The sequence below is a fragment of the Alternaria hordeiaustralica genome (genome assembly GCF_023758085.1).
Source record: "Alternaria hordeiaustralica strain BMP 2776 chromosome Unknown scaffold_22, whole genome shotgun sequence".
NCBI classification, from domain to species: domain Eukaryota; kingdom Fungi; phylum Ascomycota; class Dothideomycetes; order Pleosporales; family Pleosporaceae; genus Alternaria; species Alternaria hordeiaustralica.
In genome coordinates this window covers 468,654-489,707 of record NW_026056794.1, presented here as the reverse complement: position 1 = coordinate 489,707, position 21,054 = coordinate 468,654, and the positions used below count along the sequence as shown (strand labels likewise).

At 52.8% G+C, this 21,054-nt stretch overlaps 8 protein-coding genes across 8 annotated transcripts; 3 read left to right on the top strand and 5 right to left on the bottom strand.

Annotated features, from left to right (window-relative positions):
- Window positions 1-172: 172 nt before the first annotated feature.
- Window positions 173-2,604, bottom strand: J4E84_008626 (uncharacterized protein; the record flags this gene model as incomplete). The annotated part of the gene is made up of 4 exons (XM_049391196.1): window positions 173-1,650; window positions 1,695-1,775; window positions 1,954-2,459; window positions 2,507-2,604. The coding sequence occupies 4 exons, from the start codon at window positions 2,602-2,604 to the stop codon at window positions 173-175; spliced, it is 2,163 nt and encodes a 720-aa protein (XP_049241228.1).
- A 1,123-nt stretch (window positions 2,605-3,727) lies between these two features.
- Window positions 3,728-4,995, top strand: J4E84_008625 (uncharacterized protein; the record flags this gene model as incomplete). Its single annotated transcript, XM_049391195.1, has 2 exons — window positions 3,728-4,158; window positions 4,206-4,995. The coding sequence occupies 2 exons, from the start codon at window positions 3,728-3,730 to the stop codon at window positions 4,993-4,995; spliced, it is 1,221 nt and encodes a 406-aa protein (XP_049241227.1).
- A 2,004-nt stretch (window positions 4,996-6,999) lies between these two features.
- J4E84_008624 (uncharacterized protein) lies at window positions 7,000-8,103 on the bottom strand (the record flags this gene model as incomplete). Its single annotated transcript, XM_049391194.1, has 3 exons — window positions 7,000-7,131; window positions 7,185-7,950; window positions 8,003-8,103. The coding sequence occupies 3 exons, from the start codon at window positions 8,101-8,103 to the stop codon at window positions 7,000-7,002; spliced, it is 999 nt and encodes a 332-aa protein (XP_049241226.1).
- A 611-nt stretch (window positions 8,104-8,714) lies between these two features.
- J4E84_008623 (uncharacterized protein) lies at window positions 8,715-9,658 on the top strand (the record flags this gene model as incomplete). The annotated part of the gene is made up of 2 exons (XM_049391193.1): window positions 8,715-8,758; window positions 8,815-9,658. 2 exons carry the CDS (start codon window positions 8,715-8,717, stop codon window positions 9,656-9,658), a joined length of 888 nt encoding a protein of 295 aa, XP_049241225.1.
- Window positions 9,659-10,338: 680 nt separating this feature from the next.
- Window positions 10,339-13,035, bottom strand: J4E84_008622 (uncharacterized protein; the record flags this gene model as incomplete). Its single annotated transcript, XM_049391192.1, has 1 exon — window positions 10,339-13,035. The coding sequence occupies one exon, from the start codon at window positions 13,033-13,035 to the stop codon at window positions 10,339-10,341; it is 2,697 nt and encodes an 898-aa protein (XP_049241224.1).
- Window positions 13,036-15,330: 2,295 nt separating this feature from the next.
- J4E84_008621 (uncharacterized protein) lies at window positions 15,331-15,965 on the bottom strand (the record flags this gene model as incomplete). The annotated part of the gene is made up of 2 exons (XM_049391191.1): window positions 15,331-15,469; window positions 15,523-15,965. 2 exons carry the CDS (start codon window positions 15,963-15,965, stop codon window positions 15,331-15,333), a joined length of 582 nt encoding a protein of 193 aa, XP_049241223.1.
- Window positions 15,966-16,384: 419 nt separating this feature from the next.
- On the bottom strand, window positions 16,385-18,136 carry J4E84_008620 (uncharacterized protein; the record flags this gene model as incomplete). Its single annotated transcript, XM_049391190.1, has 1 exon — window positions 16,385-18,136. The coding sequence occupies one exon, from the start codon at window positions 18,134-18,136 to the stop codon at window positions 16,385-16,387; it is 1,752 nt and encodes a 583-aa protein (XP_049241222.1).
- Window positions 18,137-18,695: 559 nt separating this feature from the next.
- J4E84_008619 (uncharacterized protein) lies at window positions 18,696-20,451 on the top strand (the record flags this gene model as incomplete). The annotated part of the gene is made up of 2 exons (XM_049391189.1): window positions 18,696-18,889; window positions 18,942-20,451. 2 exons carry the CDS (start codon window positions 18,696-18,698, stop codon window positions 20,449-20,451), a joined length of 1,704 nt encoding a protein of 567 aa, XP_049241221.1.
- Between the last annotated feature and the right edge of the window lie 603 nt (window positions 20,452-21,054).

Sequence of the window (21,054 nt, the reverse complement as noted above, 5' to 3'; positions counted from 1 at the left end):
ACATATCTTCCTCACTCAATACTCAGATGCGGGCGTGCAGTTGGTGGCCGAGGTCTTTCGCACTAGCCTTGATACGTCATTTGCTTGGCGGAAGGGGATCGCGTCCAGTCGCGCCTCAGACCTCCGCGATCCGCCTCCGCCAAACATGCCCACGCCTACCTCTCCACATAAATCAGCTGGCACCTTCCATCTCTCTATACGTCTCTCGCGCCCATTCGTAGAACGGAACCGGTGGCTGAACCTCCTTGCGAGTCAAGTACTTCCACCAATTCGCCCAGACATGCTGTCGGATGTACCCCACACGATACGCGACGTGCCATCCCGTTGGCAAATCGAACGTATACTGCAGCTCTTCCAGGGTCCGCATTCTCGTCTCCGGAACGAACAAATACACCAGTACGAATGCCACCATATTCAGGCCTGCAAAGATGGAGAATGCAGCCGTCGGCTGAATGCTGTCCTGCAGGAATGGGAAGACTAGGACCAATACACCTGCGCCGAGGAGATTGACCGCAACGGAAACGGCCATACCAGCCTCTCTCGATACGAGAGGAAAGACCTCTGCTGCGATCGAGAACGGAGACGTACCGGCTGTCGGGGCATAAAAGGCAACGAAGATGATCGCGAAGATGCTGACCATGGGGATCTGAACGGACGGATCGCGAATCTTGAAGAGAAAGGCAAAGACTAGAATCGACCATGCCATGTTTGGCAGGCCGAGCAAAAGCATGACGGAGCGTCCTAATCGATCCGAAGACCAGTAAGCTGGAAGCCCGAACACGTAATTTGCTGCTCCAAAGGCAAGACCTATTGTCGCGGCTGTTCGATCACTGTTTCTCTCGGCTGTTTGACCACTGGTTCTCTCGGCGTCGGGCCAAATTATCGTGCCTAGGAAAGCGATGGTATTAACGCCTGTCAGGGTCTGGGTGATCATGGACACGGAAGCGCACAATAAGGCTCGTCGACACCGCTTGTTGGACCATAACTCCCTCAGACGCTTGTAGTAACCGTTGACACCGATGTTGTAAGAGTACGGATTGCTCTTCTTCGTTCGCCTGGCCCCAACCTCGAAGTTCAGGCTTGTGACATCACTCCACCTCCTGTTCATAGTCGCGAGCTTGATGTTGCTGTCCTCGTTCTGCTCGAGCTGCGGCCTGATTTCGTACTGGTTGTTGCTCGGTACCACTGTTACGCCTGAGTTCCTTATCTCGGCATGAGGATCTAGGGTGGATCGACCTGGCGATACGGCACTCTGTGAAGCAATCCTCCCTAACTGTATATGGTTCGGTGGTAGCGAAGATGGCTCCCTGGACAAGCTTTGCGCGCTAATGTCTATGCGATCGGCCAGGTTGCCAAGCTGGTTTGTCTTCCCCTTCAAGAGTCGGCTTTCGAAATCAAGCTGAGCATGCGCATACATGAAATCGCGACTCGCTAGCAGCCGCGTGGTCTGGACTTGTTCGAAGGCCTCGAGTGCTTTGCAGTATTCCCCGTGTTTCATCAGATACCGAGGCGATTCCGGCATTAAGTATATCATCACCAACAAAGGTACCGTTGGGATGAGTACAGTGTTCGTGAGAATGCGCCACGCGGACTTCGCTTGCTCCACGTAAACAACGACCAGCAAGTTTGCCAGAAATCCGAGAAAGATGCCTATCGAGTTAGTGGGTTAGGCCACTTCATGGGGAAAGACGTACCAGCTGCATCAGCAAGCTGCCAGTTCGCCAGAATAGCGCCTCGTATATGCTCTGGTGATATTTCAGCCGCATATATGGGAACTGTAAGGGCTTAGCATCCTTGAGGCAACGAGCGAGTGTTATTACTAACCTATCGACGCTTTTGCACCCAAAGCTATCCCGTTGACGGCTCGGCAGGCTGCAAGTGAGCCTACGTTGTGCGTAAGTGATGCTCCGATTGTCGAGGCTATTGTGATAGTACAAGACAGCATCACACTACCTCGCCTCCCCAAAAAGTTCTCCTGTAGTGGATCTGCAAGCAGGGTACCAAAAAGGCCTGCGGAAAGGAGCGGTATGGCATTCAGCATTCCGAATGTCCAAAGATTGGCTGAAGAACAATCGGCGTCCCTGTGAACACAGAGGTCAAAGTCTTCTGGCATGCCATGAGCAGTGCCGTTATTGGCGCTTTGCGTCCATCCCTGGATCATCCCGGCCAGACTTGCGGTCATGATTGTTGCGCGGAGAAACTTGGACTGTTTCCAAAACCCTGTGCTTTTCTCCTTCTCCTTCTCCAAAAGCTTTTTCTCGGGCTCCGTAAGCTCATCTGCGTATCTTCCCATAGCCTCGTGTTCGTCTCGAGCAAGACGAGCACCGAACTGAAGCAGTTCATAGCGGTCTTTGAGACCGGCTAACAAAGCAAATTCCCAGACATAATCTTCGAGCTCGGTCCGTTGAGTCTTGGGGTCGGGAATCGTGTCATCGAACGTCAAGAACGGATTATCTATGCTGTTCGGAATCAGTCGCCGCCAGTAAACATCGATTCATCTGCTTACGTCTGTCTTGCGCCTGTTGATGGCAGTTGATCTGCCGATAGGGCTCGATTTCCTACTGTTCCCCCAATAGCTGCTGCTTCCTGGAGATGTTCGCTCATACTGGTCAGCGCTCCGAACAAGATGTCGCTTAGGGGCCGAAATTATTGTGCGACAACGCGCCCCAGCATAACCATATATGTTTGTTTTCCTCATCGGGCTGAGCCCTACAAGGCTGACAGGCTTTCTCCAAAGGCGAGACAGATCACGCATACTGATTGTCTTGTCGCGGTCCTCCACCGCCATATTACCTACAGACGCTCCTAGACAAGGGGCTGAGCATTAGGTCCACGTTCTGATAATCATCTCTTTCTCAGTGGATTGGCCGCCTTGCACTTGCTTTTGGCATGCATCGCTGCCCTCTTTCAGGCGGCATGGGTCTGGTGCAATTTCAGCCAATTAACGCATGCATCTCCAAGTGCCATCACGCGCCACCAATCCGCATCTGGCGTTAGGGTCAGCCATTGCATCACCTTGCAACCTTGGATTTATTGGTGACACCTTGGTCCTCTACTCAGCCCTCTGCCTCGCAGAATGCTTTGAAATTGCCTGGCTAGGACGCGCAATCGCGGGAACTTCCGTTCTACCCCTCGATCTCCATCTGAGAAGATGAGCGTGTTGACGCGAAATCGCCAAAGTACGAAAGGAACTACCGAATGACGAACTCCCCGACATATGAGCTGTCCCCTTAGCCCGCTTGGCTAGTCGAAACGTAGCGTGGTAAGGGAGGCTGTGGATCTACAAAGACGGCACATAAGCGGTTGCCTACTTGATCTGTGATAGTGTGGTTGTCGAGCTTCCCCCGCCATCCGCTTTCTCCAGACGTGTGGAGTTGCCCCGGCCCGTTGACGCATCGGACGAATGCCAACCCTTGCATAGCGCATTTGACTGTTCATACTTGACTCTTACGTCAACTCACTTCACACGTGTGCTTCTCACATTACCTGTCTTCGCCCTTGGCCACGAACAGGCTGCACGCGTCCTGCTAAGCCCCTTCTTGATCTTTGAGCCGCCTGGCGAGAGGACTTCTTCAAATGAAATCGATGCCGCATACGTAACGATCGTTGCGCTTTCGTTTGCACTATCATATGGTATCCTTGTGTAACACCAGAACCTGGCCCTAGACTTTCTCCAGCGATCCACTTTAAAGCAGGCCGGGCCAACGTACACAGAACCCAAGCGACCATGGCCGAGCCGGTTTCAAGCATAATTACCATCGCAACGGTCGGGCTCGCTATCGTCCGAGCCTGCAAAAACTACATCGACGCCGTGCGGGAAATCGACGAGTCGGCCGACCGTCTCCTGGGAAAGATAACGGAGTTGCATAGTGTTGTCCGCTTAATCAACTCGAAGTACCATCAAGCTGAGCCTGATGGCACCGGCGAGCCGTCAATCTTGGTACGTGAGAAGATCACGCTATGTCGCGATCGTCTCAGGGAGATCAAATCCAAGATAGCGGACTTGGGACCTCAAAGTAAAAGTGCGGAGACCTTTCTTGACAAGGCCACTGTGAAACGAAGAATGGACGCAGTAACCAAGGATGTTGAGCTCGCGGTGGAAGACATTCGACGATACCTGAATGACATTGTCATTGTTACTGGAGCCTGCTCATATTTGTTCGTGAACGTCTACCTCGGATCTCTACATTGCTAACGCGATTCAGGGAAGTCAGATCCTATATTCGCCGCGTTTCCGAGACCGCAGTGCCAGTAAGCATGATCATGAGCGCTTTCATAGGAGAGATGGTACTGACTCCCAAACAGCAACCCATGACGGATGACGGCAAAGAGAATCATCCAGCTCAAGATGAACTTGTCTTGCTTGATCGATGGCTCTCCAATACGGAAACCGTCTCAGATCCAGTACACCCCCGTAGAGCGTCCAATACCACATCGGCCCCGCGATTCTCCGTCTCGTCTTCCTCTTCGAGCGCTCTTTTAACACAATCCGACGAGGAGGAAAGCATTCTTTCCAAACAAATCTACGGCATCTCGAGACCCAGCGAAGAGTGGAAAGTCTTTCACTCGAAAGTGGCGCAATGCAAGGACAAACCTGCCCTCGTTGCAGAGATTCGCTCACTGCTGGAACAGCATCCAGAGCCTGCGACTCTTGCGAACATCCGTGGGGACCACCAACGCGCTCCCCTCCACCTCGCAGCACAGCGTGGCTATGTCGACATAGCTCGTGTTCTCATCACGCACGGCGCCGACGTTAACGCCAAAGACACCAAACCCGCTTCCGTGCTAGATCACGCTGTCGCAAAGAATCAAACAGACTTCATTGCAGTCATACTCGAGGAGGGTGCGGACGAGTTGGGGATACGAGAAGAGAACAAAAAGCTGTTAAAATTGAAAAAAGCTGTTCTTGCGCTCAGAAACACGCAACAGCAAAGTCCAACGACGGAGAAGGATCGGAAATTCAGCTTCAGTCTTGCAAGAATACGCTCAAGCTGAGCCATTCGTCTCGCGGAATTGTCATCCGGACCCCAAGCTGACGGTGGCAACTGTGTGGCGAAGCTGCAGCCCTAGCGTCGAACACGACAGGGCTGTAGACTGTAGCCTACTGCATGGAGCGGAGGTGGGGTTGCTCACCGGTCACTAGCCCACCACCGGACGGTCTTACACAGCATTTACGACCCTGCGCCCCCGCCGCGCCGTGCCTTCGGAACATCTTCTCGTTCTCGGACATGCTCGCGTTACTAGCCGATCGGACCGTGCCACCTGCCATGGAACACCACAGCTGCGGCCTTGCCGGGTCATCCTCGTTGCATGTTTAGGCTGTCTGCACGGAGTATGTTGTACCCACGCCATGCTGGTCAATACGATCTCCCCATGCCGGGATTCTCGGCCTTGGGTGCTGAAACCTAGGCGCTGCGTTGGAGCTATCTCTTCCAATCAGGTCGAGGTACACGCAAAGATTTCAAGACCTAGTTATTGCTCCCAAGCACCAGTCCTCTAGCCAGCGAGCATACATCCAGTCTACACGACTTCATAAGATGCTCGATTTCTTACGAAGACTCGTAGCTGGACACGTCTCTTTCCCACCGACATCCATACTTCATGATCTATGAAAGAATCGCGCCTCTTGTCACTTATCGACAGCTGGACGACGTTTTGCAAGGGGTCGGTGCTCAGAAACTGCAAAATCTAGGAAATACCCCAGGTCTTTGGCTCAGTGCCGCATCGCAAACTTGATCTCACGATGTGCGGCCTCTCTCACTCCAAGTGGCCACATCGTAAGTTCATGTCAAATCCTAAGGCAAACGGCTCACGTGGTCAGCGACAGAGTGAATACTCTATTTGTCTGTCATCGCCTTTTCACGCACGTGAACACTCTAGCAAGGACTGGGTATATCCACTTACTGACAATCACTGCTAATCCACCTTCGCCCATTCACACCTAAGCAAGCCTCAACTCCTATACGAGACGACTACACCCCAGAGTCATGTCGCTCAACTTCACTATAGCCTTCGGCGCTGATAGCTATACTGTCGATCTCAACGTTATCGCTCCCTACTCCGAATACTTTCGGCGCGCGACAAAATTTGGGAAAGAGGCTTCCGAGAGCATCATAACGCTTCATGATGATGATCCCGCCATGGTCAGTCTCATGATTGAGTTCTTTCATGAACGCGACTACGACGCCACTTCCTGGAAGATTGATGAGCGTGCAGAAGATCTGTCATGGATCAGAAGTCATGGTAGTCGCATGTATGCCAGCAGCGAAAACATTACTCAAAACTGCCCCTACAGTATTGATGACAGTTCGAGCTTGCCTCACGGAGAAGCATCACCAACTGTCGGCACTACATTTTCAACTACCTCACTGGAACGGAAAACTCAAACATCACAATACCAACAACCCGATGGAGTTGTCCAGAAACGACAGAGGATACTCCATGCCATGCCAAAGGGCTCAGGCCGAGCGCTCTATCACACCCCAACACCCCGCCACATGTTGCTACACCTCCAGCTCTGGGAAGTCGCAGACAAGTACCTAGTACCCGACCTACAGGCGCTATGTACGAAGAGGTTCCAGGAAGCAGCGGAATACTACCATCCCAATTCCGAGATGATTGACGCCATCTTGTGGGTTTACGAGGACCTTCCTGAGCATGCGGTCGATCTGCGGGAGGCGGTGTTTATGGTCGTCGACGAGCATCCAGAGCTGCTCGATGATGATGCGGTTAGGGAGTCTTCATCCTGTCAAGGTCTACTTCGTTTTATGTCTTCACGGGAACTTGGAAGGTCGCAGTGGGTCATGAATCCTCAACGCGGGGTTTGGCCTTATGTTTCTTAGGATGGTGGAGTCATTGTCATTATATCATGTTCCATTCTCAGGATGTTGTAAGCTTGGATAGGATATGTTTTCCACACGCCCATAATGATAATCTTTTACACATTACGCACGAGATTAGACGTAATTGAAGCTGCCCACATTGTACCTGAGCACGATCTTACTCCTTCGCACTCCAGTCGACTAGCGCATCTTGGCCAAGTTTGTCTTTGATGATGCGCTCGCTCAGATCCCAGAGCGCAGCGCCGAGGTTCTCATCGCTGGCTTGAGACGTCTCTTTGCCTGGTTGACCCTGCAGTTACATATTAGTCATTGAGCTTAATAGAATTGTTAAGTGCAACTTACGGGGTCGTTGAAGTAGAACCCATTCATATCCTTCTCTTCAATCTCATCCGCGGTGCAGCACCAAAGCGCACTGTACGACCCCTGCTCAACATCCCGTCCAGCAAAGAGCATGGCATTTGACAACAACTTGCCGGTGATACCGGGATACGCGTCCTTCCACTGCTGCTGCATAGCCGTGTTGACAGCGCCTGGGTGCACGGAGAGAGCGTATACATTGTCACCATTAGACTTGATGACGCGATCACGCAGACCGTACTTCGCGAACAGAATCATGGCCAGCTTCGTGCGTCCATACAACCGTGTGGGGTCCACCGAGCTATCGTTGATCTCGTCCATGCTCGCGAAGTGCACGTCCGACGGCGCAGTACGATGCATCTCACTCGACTCAAAGACGACCCTCGGCGCAGGCTTCGTGCCCATCTTACCCGTCTTGCGTAGTACCGGCCACAGCTGGTTGCACACGTAAAAGTGGCCAAGGAAATTCACGCCAAAGTGGCGGTCGATACCGTCCGCGTCTTCTCCGTAAAAGTTCGTGTTGATACCTGCAGATAGCACAAGAAAGTCGAGACGGTCGAGCGAGTTGCGCAGTTCGGAGAAGACTTCTTTGACTTCCTTGAGGCTGCCCATGTCACAGTGTTTCCATTCGACCTGCGCGTCGGCCTTCTCTTTCTTGATGCTGTCGATGGCATCGGCGCCTTGCTCTTCTTTTCGGTTCACCATGATGACTTTCACGCCGGCGAGGGCGAGTGCACGGCTGACTTCATATCTTTGAGTGTATTAGCGAAGAGTTGGAAGGAGGGAGGAGAGGCTGGCCGTACCCGATTCCGAGTGCACCGCCGGTGACTACTGCGACGCGACCGTCGAGATTTTCTGGGTGAACCTCTTTCGGGCCAATGACTTTGTGGAGGACGGACTGCATGTTGGATTACTAGTAAATATGATCAGGTTAATGTAAAGTAGGGTAGTAGAGAAGTAAAGCTACTTTCTCTCGATACGGATGAAATCGCATTGTTTTTAATGTACACGCCTCCATTACCATAAGTGACGTCTTGAGGAATTTAGAGGTTGCCCAGCATATGCAGTTGTCACATTCACATGTCATGACGTCACGAGCGTATCATCATGTTTCATGCGCAACACGAATCTCAGCAATATGTAGCGATGCAAACGAAGCTTTAGTTTCCTGTGTCACACCTATGCTGTACTATGAAGATATTGAACGACTGCGGCAGGTCTTTGGGGCTGCTTCCACTCTGTAGCTTACAAAAGTATCTACGTACGGACTACCATCTGTGTAAGTTTTGGTAGCAGGATGGACTTCTGGGCTACCTGTTACCCGCATACTCAGATGCGATTTCAGGTAAAGATCATGACACTACGCTAATCAAACACGCGGTCACCCACCGCATCAGTTTATGCACGTGCTCTTGTTTGTTTGCGCCTTCCTTCTTGCCCTATCACTCCACGTTTCCTCAACTCTAAACACCACCACTGCATCTGCGACCTTCGACACGCAGTCATAACGGCAAGATGTCGTCTATCAATGCTGAGATCTCCAATGCGGTATCAGAGATGTAAGTGAAGGAACCTGGCTCATACTGAAAGATATCTTAATCACTGACACGCTTAGTGCCACCCGCAACATGACTCAATCTCCGCTTCTTCGTCTCCCTGGCGAGCTTCGCAACAAGATCTTCGCTTACGCCGTGGGAGGCCACATCATCACTGTCAATCTGGTCCCTCTGGCCGCTATATACGAATCAAGCGATGATGAAGATGAAGATGAAGATGAAGATAAAGACGAAGATGAAGATGACTATGAGGATGAGGATAAATGGACTCGATCTGAAGACTACTCCTACGAACAGCTTGAGTTTCGTCTCGCCACCGCCGCTCAGCCGAAGCCCTCCAAAGAACTGCTTACTCGTGGCTACCACAGTCGCTACCACATTGACAGCGGTGTTTCATTGGACGGATTTCTCAAAGGCAATGCTTCCACCCGCGTTTCTAACATCTTTACCGTCAGTCGTGTATGTCGCCAGATCTATACAGAGACAGCACTGCTCCAGTACAAGACCAACTACTTCCACTTCGACGTCCCTGCTCTTACGGAGCTCTTCGTCAAGCAACTCACCTCCGACCAACTCCACGCTATCCCCGCTATCTCCATCGGCGATGGATATCGAAGCCAGGAATGGTTCGGCTCTGTGTGCTCCATTACACCAGAACTATGCCGACTGTTTCGAGGACTCAGAAAGGTCTGCTTGGTACCAGAGATTCTGGAGTGGACTGACGCTCCCACGCCTCGCGAGAAGCTCGTCAAGGTAGCGAGGAACCTGCGTCTTGATATTAAGGAGAATGTGGGTCTCTGGGTTGGCCTCTTCGATATCTTCGATGAGACCGCCGTTTTACAGGATGCCGTTGGTTTCACCATCAAGTTTGCCGCTGGTGAAGCACAAGAGTCTACATCCTGAGCCAGATGTGAGATCTTCATTTGGAAGGTTGTCTCCCGAAATCTGGTCTTTGCGATCGACTTTGAGTCAGGACCGTATGTAGAAGTAAGCTGCGTCACATGAGCTGGGTATAGCCCTTACTGTGTCAACGACTGCGTTACTACTACCGTTATGGACTCTGCTTCAGCATTGACTCCAGTCTCTCATCAAGAATAGAGAAATGAGCTTTTCAACCCTTGGCTATGTGGGACCCTAGGTGCACGTAGTGTCTTCTACATTACGAATTGTAGAATGAAATAAAAGTTTCCGCACTAAGGGCCCGATGCGCAAACCCTAAATGTAAAATATTCATTTTCCAGCTCACCCTCCATAAGTGTAGAGAGAAGAGGTGTTGACAACCACCACCACTATGCTAACCGTATAAACATACCCCAATGACCAATTTTAGTAGTATACAAAGACACACCCCGCTAACCAGGAACCGAAAGAACAAGGTTCCGAAAACGGAGAACAAAACGCTGCAAGTACGATGGAAGCAATATAGTACAAGGTCTCCCTGCCTTAGAACGCCTATGCTGAAATATGTGTGTGTGTGCTTCTCTTCAAATGCTCCTAGCTGGAACTCGGATATCCAGATTCCTTGCTCTTCTTGCATGATATGATGACGTAATCCAAATCATCCGTATATCAACCTCGCGTATCTACGCTTCGATGATACTAAGCAAAGAGTCAAACACATCCTCGTCGTCTTCGTCTTCATCCTCTTCACCATGTTGACGCTGCGCATACACTTCTCCCCCATCTTCCGACGGCGCATCGCTATCCTCTCCGTTATCACTGCCGAACCCGCTGTCATCGCCCGAGAAACTGGCTCCCTCTTGCGCACCAGTTTCGGCGTTCAGGACCGAGCTCGAAGCGCTGTCATTGTCTTGGTCATTATCGTCATCGGTGACGCCACGCCAGCTTTTCTCCCCGTCATCGTTATCATACGCGTCGTTGTCGTCATCTGGCTCCGTGTCTCCGCCATTGTTGTAAGCGTTGAAGCCAGGGCCAGCTGGGAAGGGCCCTGAGTGTGGTGTTGCGTAGGCGAAAGGCGTTGATTTACCGGCTATGGCGACGGACCGCTGACTTGGTCTGCTCATGACGTCTGAGTTCGATCGTGGTAGTGCGGGCTGTGAGGAGTAGAAGGGTGACGGCGGTTCTCGTGATTGCCGAGGGGTTGCGTTCCATATCGTGACGTGTGCTTCCTCGGGTCGTGGGGATGAGGAGTTCGTTACGCGACGGCGTTTCAGCCTCGCAGACGGCAGGCTGGGTGCACGTGAGATTACCTGCGGGGCAGAGGATTGCTCAACGATGGAGGGGTTGAATCGGCGTTTTGATTGACGAGGTGTTACGGTATCGACGACCGAAGCAGATACCGTACGGTTGCGATAGTAGAGTGGACGTTGTGGATGGTTCTCGCTTAGTGGAGAGATGGGCTGGGGTTGCTTGTTCTTCAGTATCGAGTTGGGAGTGATTGACCGTCGCCAATTTCGACCAGCAGGGCGCATGGAGAGCTGGACGGACTGATTGCTTCCGAAAGACGAATGCACACTAGCAGGCGGAGCATCGTATGTCTCGACGAACTGCCAACATGCTTCTTTTGCATCCGCTTCAGGGACATGCGCTTGGCACTGTTCGTCGTTGCCCTCCATCTGCGAGTCTTGGTCGGGTTGATAGCGAGGTAATTGGCGCAGCTCAGGCCATGACTGTTCCATGACAACGAACTCATTGCGATCAACTTGTTGGGTATAGGCTTCGCGGACGGTGACGTAAAGCCTTTTCTTTCCACCGGAAACTCTCATCATGACACCGGCTGAGAGAAACTGAGCATTCCAGAGCGCACTGCTGGACATCTCGGCGGGCGTAAGAAAACGTAGTCGCGACTGCTTGAGTACTTTTCGAAGTGGTATGTAGGGCGCTCGAAGACCTGGGTAGGCAGAGATCATAGGGTTTTCGTCGCTGTCGTCGTACTGCAGGTAATCGAAGACATCAGAAAATGCATGTGACAAAGCTTCTTGAATATCTTTGGCGCTGGAACCCTTGAACGTAACATCTCGGACAAAACCCCTGCTTTGGAGTCGCTTGTAGACTAGGTTGTTGCTTCCACAAGCTTTGGGAAACAACCAGTCATCCGTAGATCCCGAAGCCCAGTTACTAATGTCCTGGCTACTCCACCCGTTGTCGGCCTGGCTAGGTATAGATCCTCTGACCGAGTTGCGAGCACCAGGGTAGGGGCTCGAATCGGAGTCTCGTCCGAGGAATGGCAGGCTTTTTATAGTCTTCAAGGTATGTGCTTGGGTCCACTCTTCAGAGTTCTGGGTTGTTGTCTTCGCTATGTCATGCATGGGTTCATCAGGCGAGAACCAGATGCCTTTCAAGTCCGGACCCCATGGCAGTAGGACAACCTCAACTTCCCAAGGCTGGAGCGATGTGGGTGGCGCCGCGGATTCCAGTACATCCAATCTCTCTTTGATGTTATCAAGCTCCATTTCTGTATCTTTGCGATCCATGGCCGCGAGGATAAGGGCGGAGGAAGTGCTGGAATCAACAGAGTGATTGGAGCCAAACGACGTGGTGGCGTTATCGATGCGCCTTCGGCCAAAGGAGCTGGTGCTACTTTGCTCGTCCATAGCTTCATGCATGCGTTCATGCTCATCCATGCGATGCTCCACGTCAATTAACCTACCCTCGTACATCTCCGAGGTGTTGTTAAGATCTTCCGGCTGAACGTAGTTGAAAGATCCATTCTCCAGCAAGTCTAGGCGGCTACCAAGTTCCTGCATGGTTTTGGCTACATTGGGTATCGAGTTCAGCAGATTATGGAGAGGGGCAAGGTAGGAGACAAGCTTCTGGAGACCTTGTGGTGGAGCCGATTGGAGGAGGGTTTGCAGCTGTTCCTGTGGACCTGCTGTAGCGTTCTTCGGCAAGAGCTGGGTGGGAACTGTGCCATATGTCTGTCGCTCAGGTGAGCTAGTCGATTGCTGTTGGATCTCCGAGGTGATGCGCTTCATTGCGTCAATCATGTCCTTCCCGTCCTGTACAGCCCGATCAGCAGCGCTCAGATCTGGAGTGTTCCCAACGCTTGGAGTAGCCACTTCGGTAGCGCTTTGTACGTATTCCTCGGGGTTGTAGGTGTTGGGTATGGTATCACCAGGCTCGTCGGGCTGGAAGTTGCGATTGAACTCAAGTACCTGCTCAAGGATGCCGCGCGATGGGCTGGTGATGTTCGCTCTGCCCGGGGAGATGACGGGCTCGTTGGGTAGCTTTCGCGGGGTGTGGGCGACGTTGATGTCATCGGGAATAGTGGATGTAGGCGACTGTTGACGGTTAAGCTGAGCCATGCTCTCCAAGTTCATCATCGAAAGACCAAGACCTGCCACCGTCTGGCGCGACTGATTCACGCCATACCTAGCTTCGCTGTTAGCTACTGGGCGGCGTTCATGAGATAGCAAGCACACGGAGGGAAGTCCAGGAAGGCCGCTCGTGCTGATTTGTGATGGAGTGTCCTGACTTTGTAGCAAGCGACCAAACGAGTTGGTCTCGGAGGGCTGTCGCTGGGGGCGCTGGCTAGGACTGGAGTGTTGATGCATGCGCGCATTGTATATGGCTTGACCCCCTTCAGACAGAAGGTTGTCCCCCAGCTGTCGCATCGCAGCACTCGTGTCGCATTGCGCGCTTGCCTGCAATTGGCGCGGCTCTTCCCCTGTCGCATACAGTGGTGGCAGCGGGAGATTCATCGACAGCGCCTGCCTCTCTGGCGCACGCGTCACCCTCAGATGGAAGCAGGCATGGTGCCCGCAAACACACCACGTGGAGCGCTCGCTGCTAGGCCGATGGTCGGCGCTCTCATCATGCAGCTCGGCGCTGAGCTTGTCCCAAAATTGGTCACATCCACACTGTCCTATATGCGCGTCGCGATAGTTGCACGGCCCGTCTGGCAGCGATCGTCTCGAGGGAGTTGGTTGCGACGGCGAACCATGGCTTTGTCGCGTGACATGAGTATTTGGGTCGCCGAACCCCGCCATTGGTGTTGATGGCAGCGCATCCCGCATAGGACGCGAACAGTCTAGGAGAGAGACATGTCGCGGTTCCTGTTGAAGCTTTCATCCCGTTAGCACGTTTCCAAGGGAAATTCTGGTGGGGCCGAGGGCGTACCGAAGAATGTGCGAGCAGACTGCGAAAACCAGGCGACGTCGAGGGGAGGAGCGACGGGTCTTTATAGACGGACAGGGCGCAGCTGGGAGGACGCGACGGACGCGACAGAACTGGTGGGCACACGAGGGGAAAGAGGCCGTGGATACTTTTGGGCCGTGACTGTTTAGCACGCATGCACGCCGCCCGCAGCGGTTTAGTCACGGCTGCCTCAGACACTTCCCCGGAGTCTGGGTACGCGCGGGACAGGCCTATCGATACAACGACGCCCACGTGATTGGCCGAGGGCACGCATTCCTCCGCCTCCCCTGCTTAGCTGACATCCGGCCGAACACCCTGGCCGTTTGCTACCCAGCCGTCGAATCCAGCGACGCTATAAACGCCATGTGCAGCCGGCGAAGGGTAAAAAGTAAACCCTCCATCGTAGTCCTGATACTTCTGAGAAAAAGCGATTTTTTCGCATCCTCCCCAGCTCTACATGCTCAACTCCCATTTGTCAAGGCAGCAACAACACTATACATGGCGCCTTCCTAATCGACTAGACATGCTCCTCATTGGCCAGTACTCACGGAGGACTGTCGCGCATGCTGCATTGCATCTGCACCTCCAACAGGCCCGACCTTGGAGACTTGCGCATGGCGACAAGTTTCGACCCAGACATCAGCCTCGCCATGGACCCATCTGTACAAGGCAGAACCGTATGTGACTAGTTGTCGTCTGCGCTGCGTCTGCGCTGCATCTGACAAGGTCTCGATCGGGAAGGCGGGCGCTAGTCGAGGATATGAGTTTCAAGATTGGGAGCACGCCCTTCTCAGAAAAAATCGAACGCGTGTTTATCCCCGAAGCTTCTGCACACAAGAACAAAAAGCTATAGATTTTTTCTAAACTCTTCTCCTTATAGTTTGTATAGAGAAGAGTTATTCCTGTAAGGTCTTACTTCTTTAGAACGTTGTTGTTGTGGCGTTGTAGGGTTGTGAAGTTTAGGCTAGCTAGGAGGTGTTCGACCTTTTCTGAGGAGGGCGTGGGAGATACAACTATTTGCCGAGCGCTCGTCCCATCTTGTTATGAGTAGGGTGCAACCATCTCTTGCCTATCTCACCCGCCAAACGTCCAGGCCGCGCAGCGCTTACGCACCCACCCACTATTCTCACTGTTGGGTGGGTGTCTTCCAAGGTTCCAAGTTTGTCGTGCGGTTGCAGATCTTGATCGTGTAATGGTACTAGCGACTATCTGTTGGGTATAGTACTTGGATGGCATACTCCGCTTTGTGTATCCAACACCGAGAATTGGACATCAAGATCCTTCGAACTAGGTAGACCACCAACCAGATTTGGCATCTCTTCATCCACGTTTGCCATCCAATATTTCTAGCAAAGCTCTCCATCCATACTCATTCTTCAAACTCCATCTGGCCATCCAGTCCCGCTTATCCGCCTTTCCTCGTCAAATGTCCACTCCCAAGTCTACCATCCAGATCGTCTCTCTAAAGCCCATCTCCCCTACTCCTCCCTTCCCCTCGGCACAATACACCCGGCCGTAACCAAACTGTCCTCCTTGACCTTAAAGCAATGCACCGTATACGGCGGAATCCTCATCGCAACTCCAAGATGCATCTTCATCTCCGTCGGCTGCAGCTCACTTGCAAAGTCAGTAAAAACCTCTCACACACCTTCCTCCCAGTCAACACATACCTCATATCCACCTTCCCCGGCTCAACATCCAACATTCCCTTCTCCACGCCCGTCAACGGCCGTCCATTAACCTCCACAACCGCCTCCCCCTCCTCCAGCAAATAGTAACACTCATCCGTCGTAAACCTCACCGCAGACTGGAACTGCGCCTGCAATAAAATACGGTGTGCGAGCCAGAACCTGTTGTTTGCCATGTAGTATTGCATAGCCGGGGCGTTGTTCCGCGAATTATTGATTCCGACAATGGCTTCTGGGATGCGGGAAGCGCGGAGGTGGGGACAGCAGATGGGAGCGAGGTCTTTGGAGGCGAACTGGGATTTGACTTGGGCCTTTGTCCATTTGGTCATTTGGGGTGAGTTGTAGATTTCGACGTCGACGAGTTTATCCATGTCTGTCCAGGAGACCCAGAGAGCGGAGATGGGTGATGTTGATAGGGTGGCCATTTGGTGGGTGGGGTTGTGGATGTAGATGGGGAGGAGTGCTGATGGGAGTAGAAGGGAGGATGACTGAGTAGAAGGGAGCTGGGTGGTATGTTGGCGGATGGATGGGTAAAGGTGGGTGAGGTAAGAGAAAGGCTGTCGGTCGTGGAGGATAGGGTTTAGCCCGCAGAGTTTAGGTGAAGGTGAGTCTGTTGTAAAGCAATAGCTCAATTTGGTGGAAGTACAGTGGACGCCGAGAATGATGATATCCTCAATACGGGTGAGAACTTCTAATGAGCAGTGTGCTTGCTAGCATACAATCGCAAAACAACCGCACGAGCATTTCGACTCTACAAGAGAAGGTTGCATTGTGTTCAAGATGCCCTCTCACGCTCCAACTCGGTGATAGTAGCAGTATCTGAATCCATGAACATACTCCCACCCTAAGCCAGCCGCAATCCATTCTCCTCAGGCTTAAACCACTCCCTCAGCAGATCCTCCAGAATCCCATCAGCGCCCTTGTTCGCCTCCTCACTGCTCTTCCCCTGGCACTCAATATAAAGCTTAATCTTCGGTTCCGTCCCGCTGCCTCTGACTGTAAACACGGCCCCATCATCTAGCTCACAGGTGATCATCTGGCTAGTAACATCAACCGGTAGATCGGGTTTGTGGTCCTTGCTCTTTGAGTCATAGCCCAGGGTCAGGTCTCGCCAGCGCGCGATCTTGCGGGAGCCAATCGACGTGGGGTGGGGGCTGCCCAGTGCGCGGATAGCTGTGAACACCGATGTTGTTACGGACGGCGATGGCGATACGAGATAGGTGTTTGCGTCTTCGAAGTAGCCAAGGTATTGGTAGAGTTGTTGTAGCTTGGCGTACGGTGTCAGGCCTTGGGTGGACCAATGCGATGCCGCGGTTAGGAAGACTGCGGCTGCGCTGATGGAGTCTTTGTCGTGTACTGTCTGCGGGATCATGTATCCCAGCGCTTCCTCGAAGGCGTACACGACATCGTAGCCCTCGCTATCGAGTTGGCGCGCTACGTTTCCAAGCCACTTGAACCCGGTCAAAGTCTCGGTAAACTTGAAACCTTCCTTCTTCGCTAAAGCTGCGAGCATCCTGGAGCTGACGGTAGAAGCCAGCATTGCGAGCTTTTCTCTCGGTTTCGATGCCGGGTAGCGTTCGAAGAGATAAGATCCAAGCAGCGCTCCGAGTTGGTTCCCGCTGAAAATATGCCATTTCTCACCTACTTTCTCTGCTGCCGCAAGTCGGTCTGCATCGGGATCGCTGGCGAGGATCAGGCGTATCGATGACTTCTCTGCCGTTTCGATTGCCAGGTCGAGCGCACCCTTTTCTTCAGGGTTTGGGAACTTTACTGTAGGGAAGTCGGGGTCTGGCTGTGCTTGAGCCTCCACCACAACCATCTGCGAGGCTACGCCAAGTGTCTCTGCGCAACGCTGCATGGCGGGAAGTCCAACACCGTGCATCGGCGTGTACACGAATCTGAGCTCTGGGTCCATCTTGACCTTGACATGCTCGGGCTGTGCGGCGCACAGGACGGCCTGGTGGTACTTGTCTTGTACCAAATCCAGACTTCCTTCCACCAGAAGTGAAGACTCTATCACACTCGTGTCCCAAGTGACAGGCTTGAGGTTCTCCAAGATAGATTCGGCGATTCCGACGTCGTGTGGGGGAATGATCTGGCACCCGTTCGACCAGTAGACTTTGTATCCATTGTCTTTGGCCGGGTTGTGGCTTGCAGTAATCATGATACCAGCAGCGGCGTCGAGTTCGCGCACGCCAAAGGGAACCATCGGCGTGTGGCTCGGGTCCTCATACCACCACACCTTGATGCCCTTTGCGACAAAAGCAGCTGCGGTGAGCTTGGCGAACTTTTCAGAGTTGTGTCTCGCATCCCGCCCAATGACTACACCCCTTCTCTGGACGTTCTTCTCGGTTTTCAGCAGGTACGCTGCTAGTCCTTGGGAAGCCTGGATTACTGTCAGAGAGTTCATGCAGGCGAAGCCGCCCTGCATGGGCCCCCTGAGTCCAGCTGTTCCGAAGGCAATACGATGTCGAAGTCGCTTTTCGAGTTCATCGGTATCGCCATCCACCAACAATTTGTAGATCTCATCTGTCGTTGATTTGTCCTCGTCGAGCTCCAGCCACTCTTTCGCTAAGTCCTTGATGTCGCGGGTCATGATTGGAATCTCGAATTCTGGGGGACGCCTGGAGCGGTGTGATTTGTCCTAAGAGAGGATGGAATTGAGAGTGGAAGTCAACAAATGTCACTTGGCAGAGAAAGGTCACGAAGTAAAAGGTGATGGAGTGTCGGAGTTTGCCGACAGAAAGCGCGCAATAGCAAGCTCAAGTGGGCACCTGCCGCATTTATGCTCTCCAAGACTTTGAAATTTCTCGAAGCTCACGTGTAGATTCTGGTGACTTATTACTTACATATACGGCGCTGCAGGGCTACACACGCTCTCAGCTTGACATGTGAAGTCGTTGCTGGATGCGGCTCTGGGGTGGCGAGGAACGTGGGGGCGTGCAGGGTCCTGACGGGCAAGCTTCGGAAGTTTATCAGCTCACGCTCTCCTGTTCCACTGGCTGGCTCCGGCGCAGCTCACCGCAACGCCTAGCTCTTTCTGAGACGCCGCGAGGCAATGGCCTGATTGTCTGTACATTGAATTTCGTTCGTCAATTGAGCCTGCACCTAGACACCCGTTTGTGCACGCTTTGTGTACCACACCGCACTGCAACATGGCCGCCCGGGCAGACAGGAAGTCGAGAGTCTTTAGTCGAAGAGAGATCGAGGCCCAGATCGCCAATGGACGCTCAATTGTCATCGTAGACGGCAAGGTCTTGAAGGTGGACGCATGGCTGCCCTATCACCCAGGCGGTGACAAGGCCATCGCGCACATGGTGGGACGAGATGCCACAGATGAAGTCACTCGGTATGATGTCCCTGGCTGCCTAGAAAAGCTCAATGCTGACTTGTGCACCCAGATTCCACTCTGCGCAGACGCTCGAGCTCATGAATCGCTACCAAGTCGGCCGTATCGAAGGACGATGGACCAACTTCCTTCCGCCGATACAGGGAGGAAAGTTCCGGACACAGGAAGAGCTGGATAGACTCTCAGAGGAGGAGTACATGGAATCATGCTCTTCTTCAGAGCAGGACACCGCCAGCTCAGCCTCTTCGGCAGACAGCAGCCCGCTCTTCGAACCAGCTGATCGGCCGTCTGCATCAATCCGCAAACGCAACGGAGCCGATGTCACCAGGGCTTCCTCGAGCTCAAGCGTCTCATCAGTCGAACTAGATGAGAAGGTCACTCCGAAGATGACAGTGCTTGACAGGCGGACTCAAGAAGAGCTGGATTTCGACAAGGCCAAATACCCGTCCCTGGACCCGGCCACTCAAGATCGGATCACTCAAAAATACCGCGACTTGCAAGTGCGCATAAAGCAAGAAGGCCTCTACGACTGCAATTACACTGCTTACGGTATCGAATGCCTACGCTATGGGTCTTTCTTAGCCGCTTTCATATTCCTGCTGACGAAGGGGTGGTACATCACCAGTGCCATACCACTTGCGTGCTTTTGGCACCAGCTCACGTTCACAGTCCATGATGCTGGACACATGGGTATTACGCACGACTTCACGACCGACTCGACCATCGCAATGTTCATCGCCTCCTACTTGGGCGGTTTAAGTGCCTGTTGGTGGAAATACAGCCACAACGTTCACCATCTCGTTACCAACCATCCCGAACACGACCCTGACATCCAATACATTCCTTTCTTCGCTATCACTCACCGGTTCATGGAGAGTCTCACTACAACTTTTTACGAGTGGGCCATGGAATACGACGCATTCGCAAAGGTCATGATCCCGCTACAGCACTACACATATTACCCGATCATGATGGTAGCGCGTTTCAATCTTTACAGACTGTCCTGGATGTATTTGCTCCTTGGAAAGGGGCCCAAGAAAGGACCAGCTTGGTGGCACCGATATTTCGAGATGGTGGGCATGTCGTTCTACTGGACTTGGTTCGGCTATGGAGTCGTGTACAAGACCATACCCGACAACTGGAGCCGCTTCTGGTTCGTCTTGATTGCCCACGCCGTTACGTCGCCGCTCCACGTGCAGATCACGCTGTCTCATTTCGCTATGAGTACGGCAGATTTGGGTATCCATGAATCCTTTGCGCAGAAGATGCTTCGTACGACGATGGATGTTGACTGCCCGCAATGGTTGGATTTCTTCCATGGTGGCCTGCAGTTCCAGGCTATCCACCACCTGTATCCGAGAATCCCTCGGCACAATCTGAGGCAGACCCAAAAATTGGTGCAGGAGTTTTGTAACGAGGTGGACATACCGTATGCGTTATACGGTTTCCTGGATGGTAACAAGCAAGTCGTTGGGCGACTGGCTGATGTAGCCAGGCAGGCTGCTATTTTCGCTGAATGCCAGAGGACCATTGCTGCGGAGGGAGATTATGGAATGCATTGAGGAATAGATCATGAACATATAGAGCAATCTAACGCATTCACACATCCACTTGGTTGGAGTTTACATGTTAAGGACGGCCGTGTCTGCCAGCATTGCTTCACCCCAAATGTCTGCCCAGGCTGCACGTAAATATTTGAGCAGGAAGCTTGCTGCAGATGCTTGCGCAGATCACTATCCGCTCGGATGAAGTTCCGATACCGAAGCCAGGGTCGGAAGGGAAGTGGAGGCTGGCAAGCATGCTGTCCGCCGTCTTCCGGCGTCTTGAGATCATATTGAGAGGTCCTGCACTGGCACACGAACTGGTGGCATCAACATAGCCGTAGAATTCAGCTTACCGGCAAAGATCCAGGTCGTACGGTTGCCATTCTCCCGCTCAGTCAGCTCAGGTACATATCACGCCATGGATGGCATATCGTGAGAATTGGCGGCAGGAACGCGTCGCTCACTAGCGTGATTCTCGACTGACCCCACCTCGGTCTATCGAACCATGACGCAACCGACACACACCTGCAAAAGGAATTTGTCGCTATGATGGTATCGCGCTGCAGTAGCATGATCCCACTCAGAGCACCAATGGCAGAGCTCAATGGACCAGGCGAACGT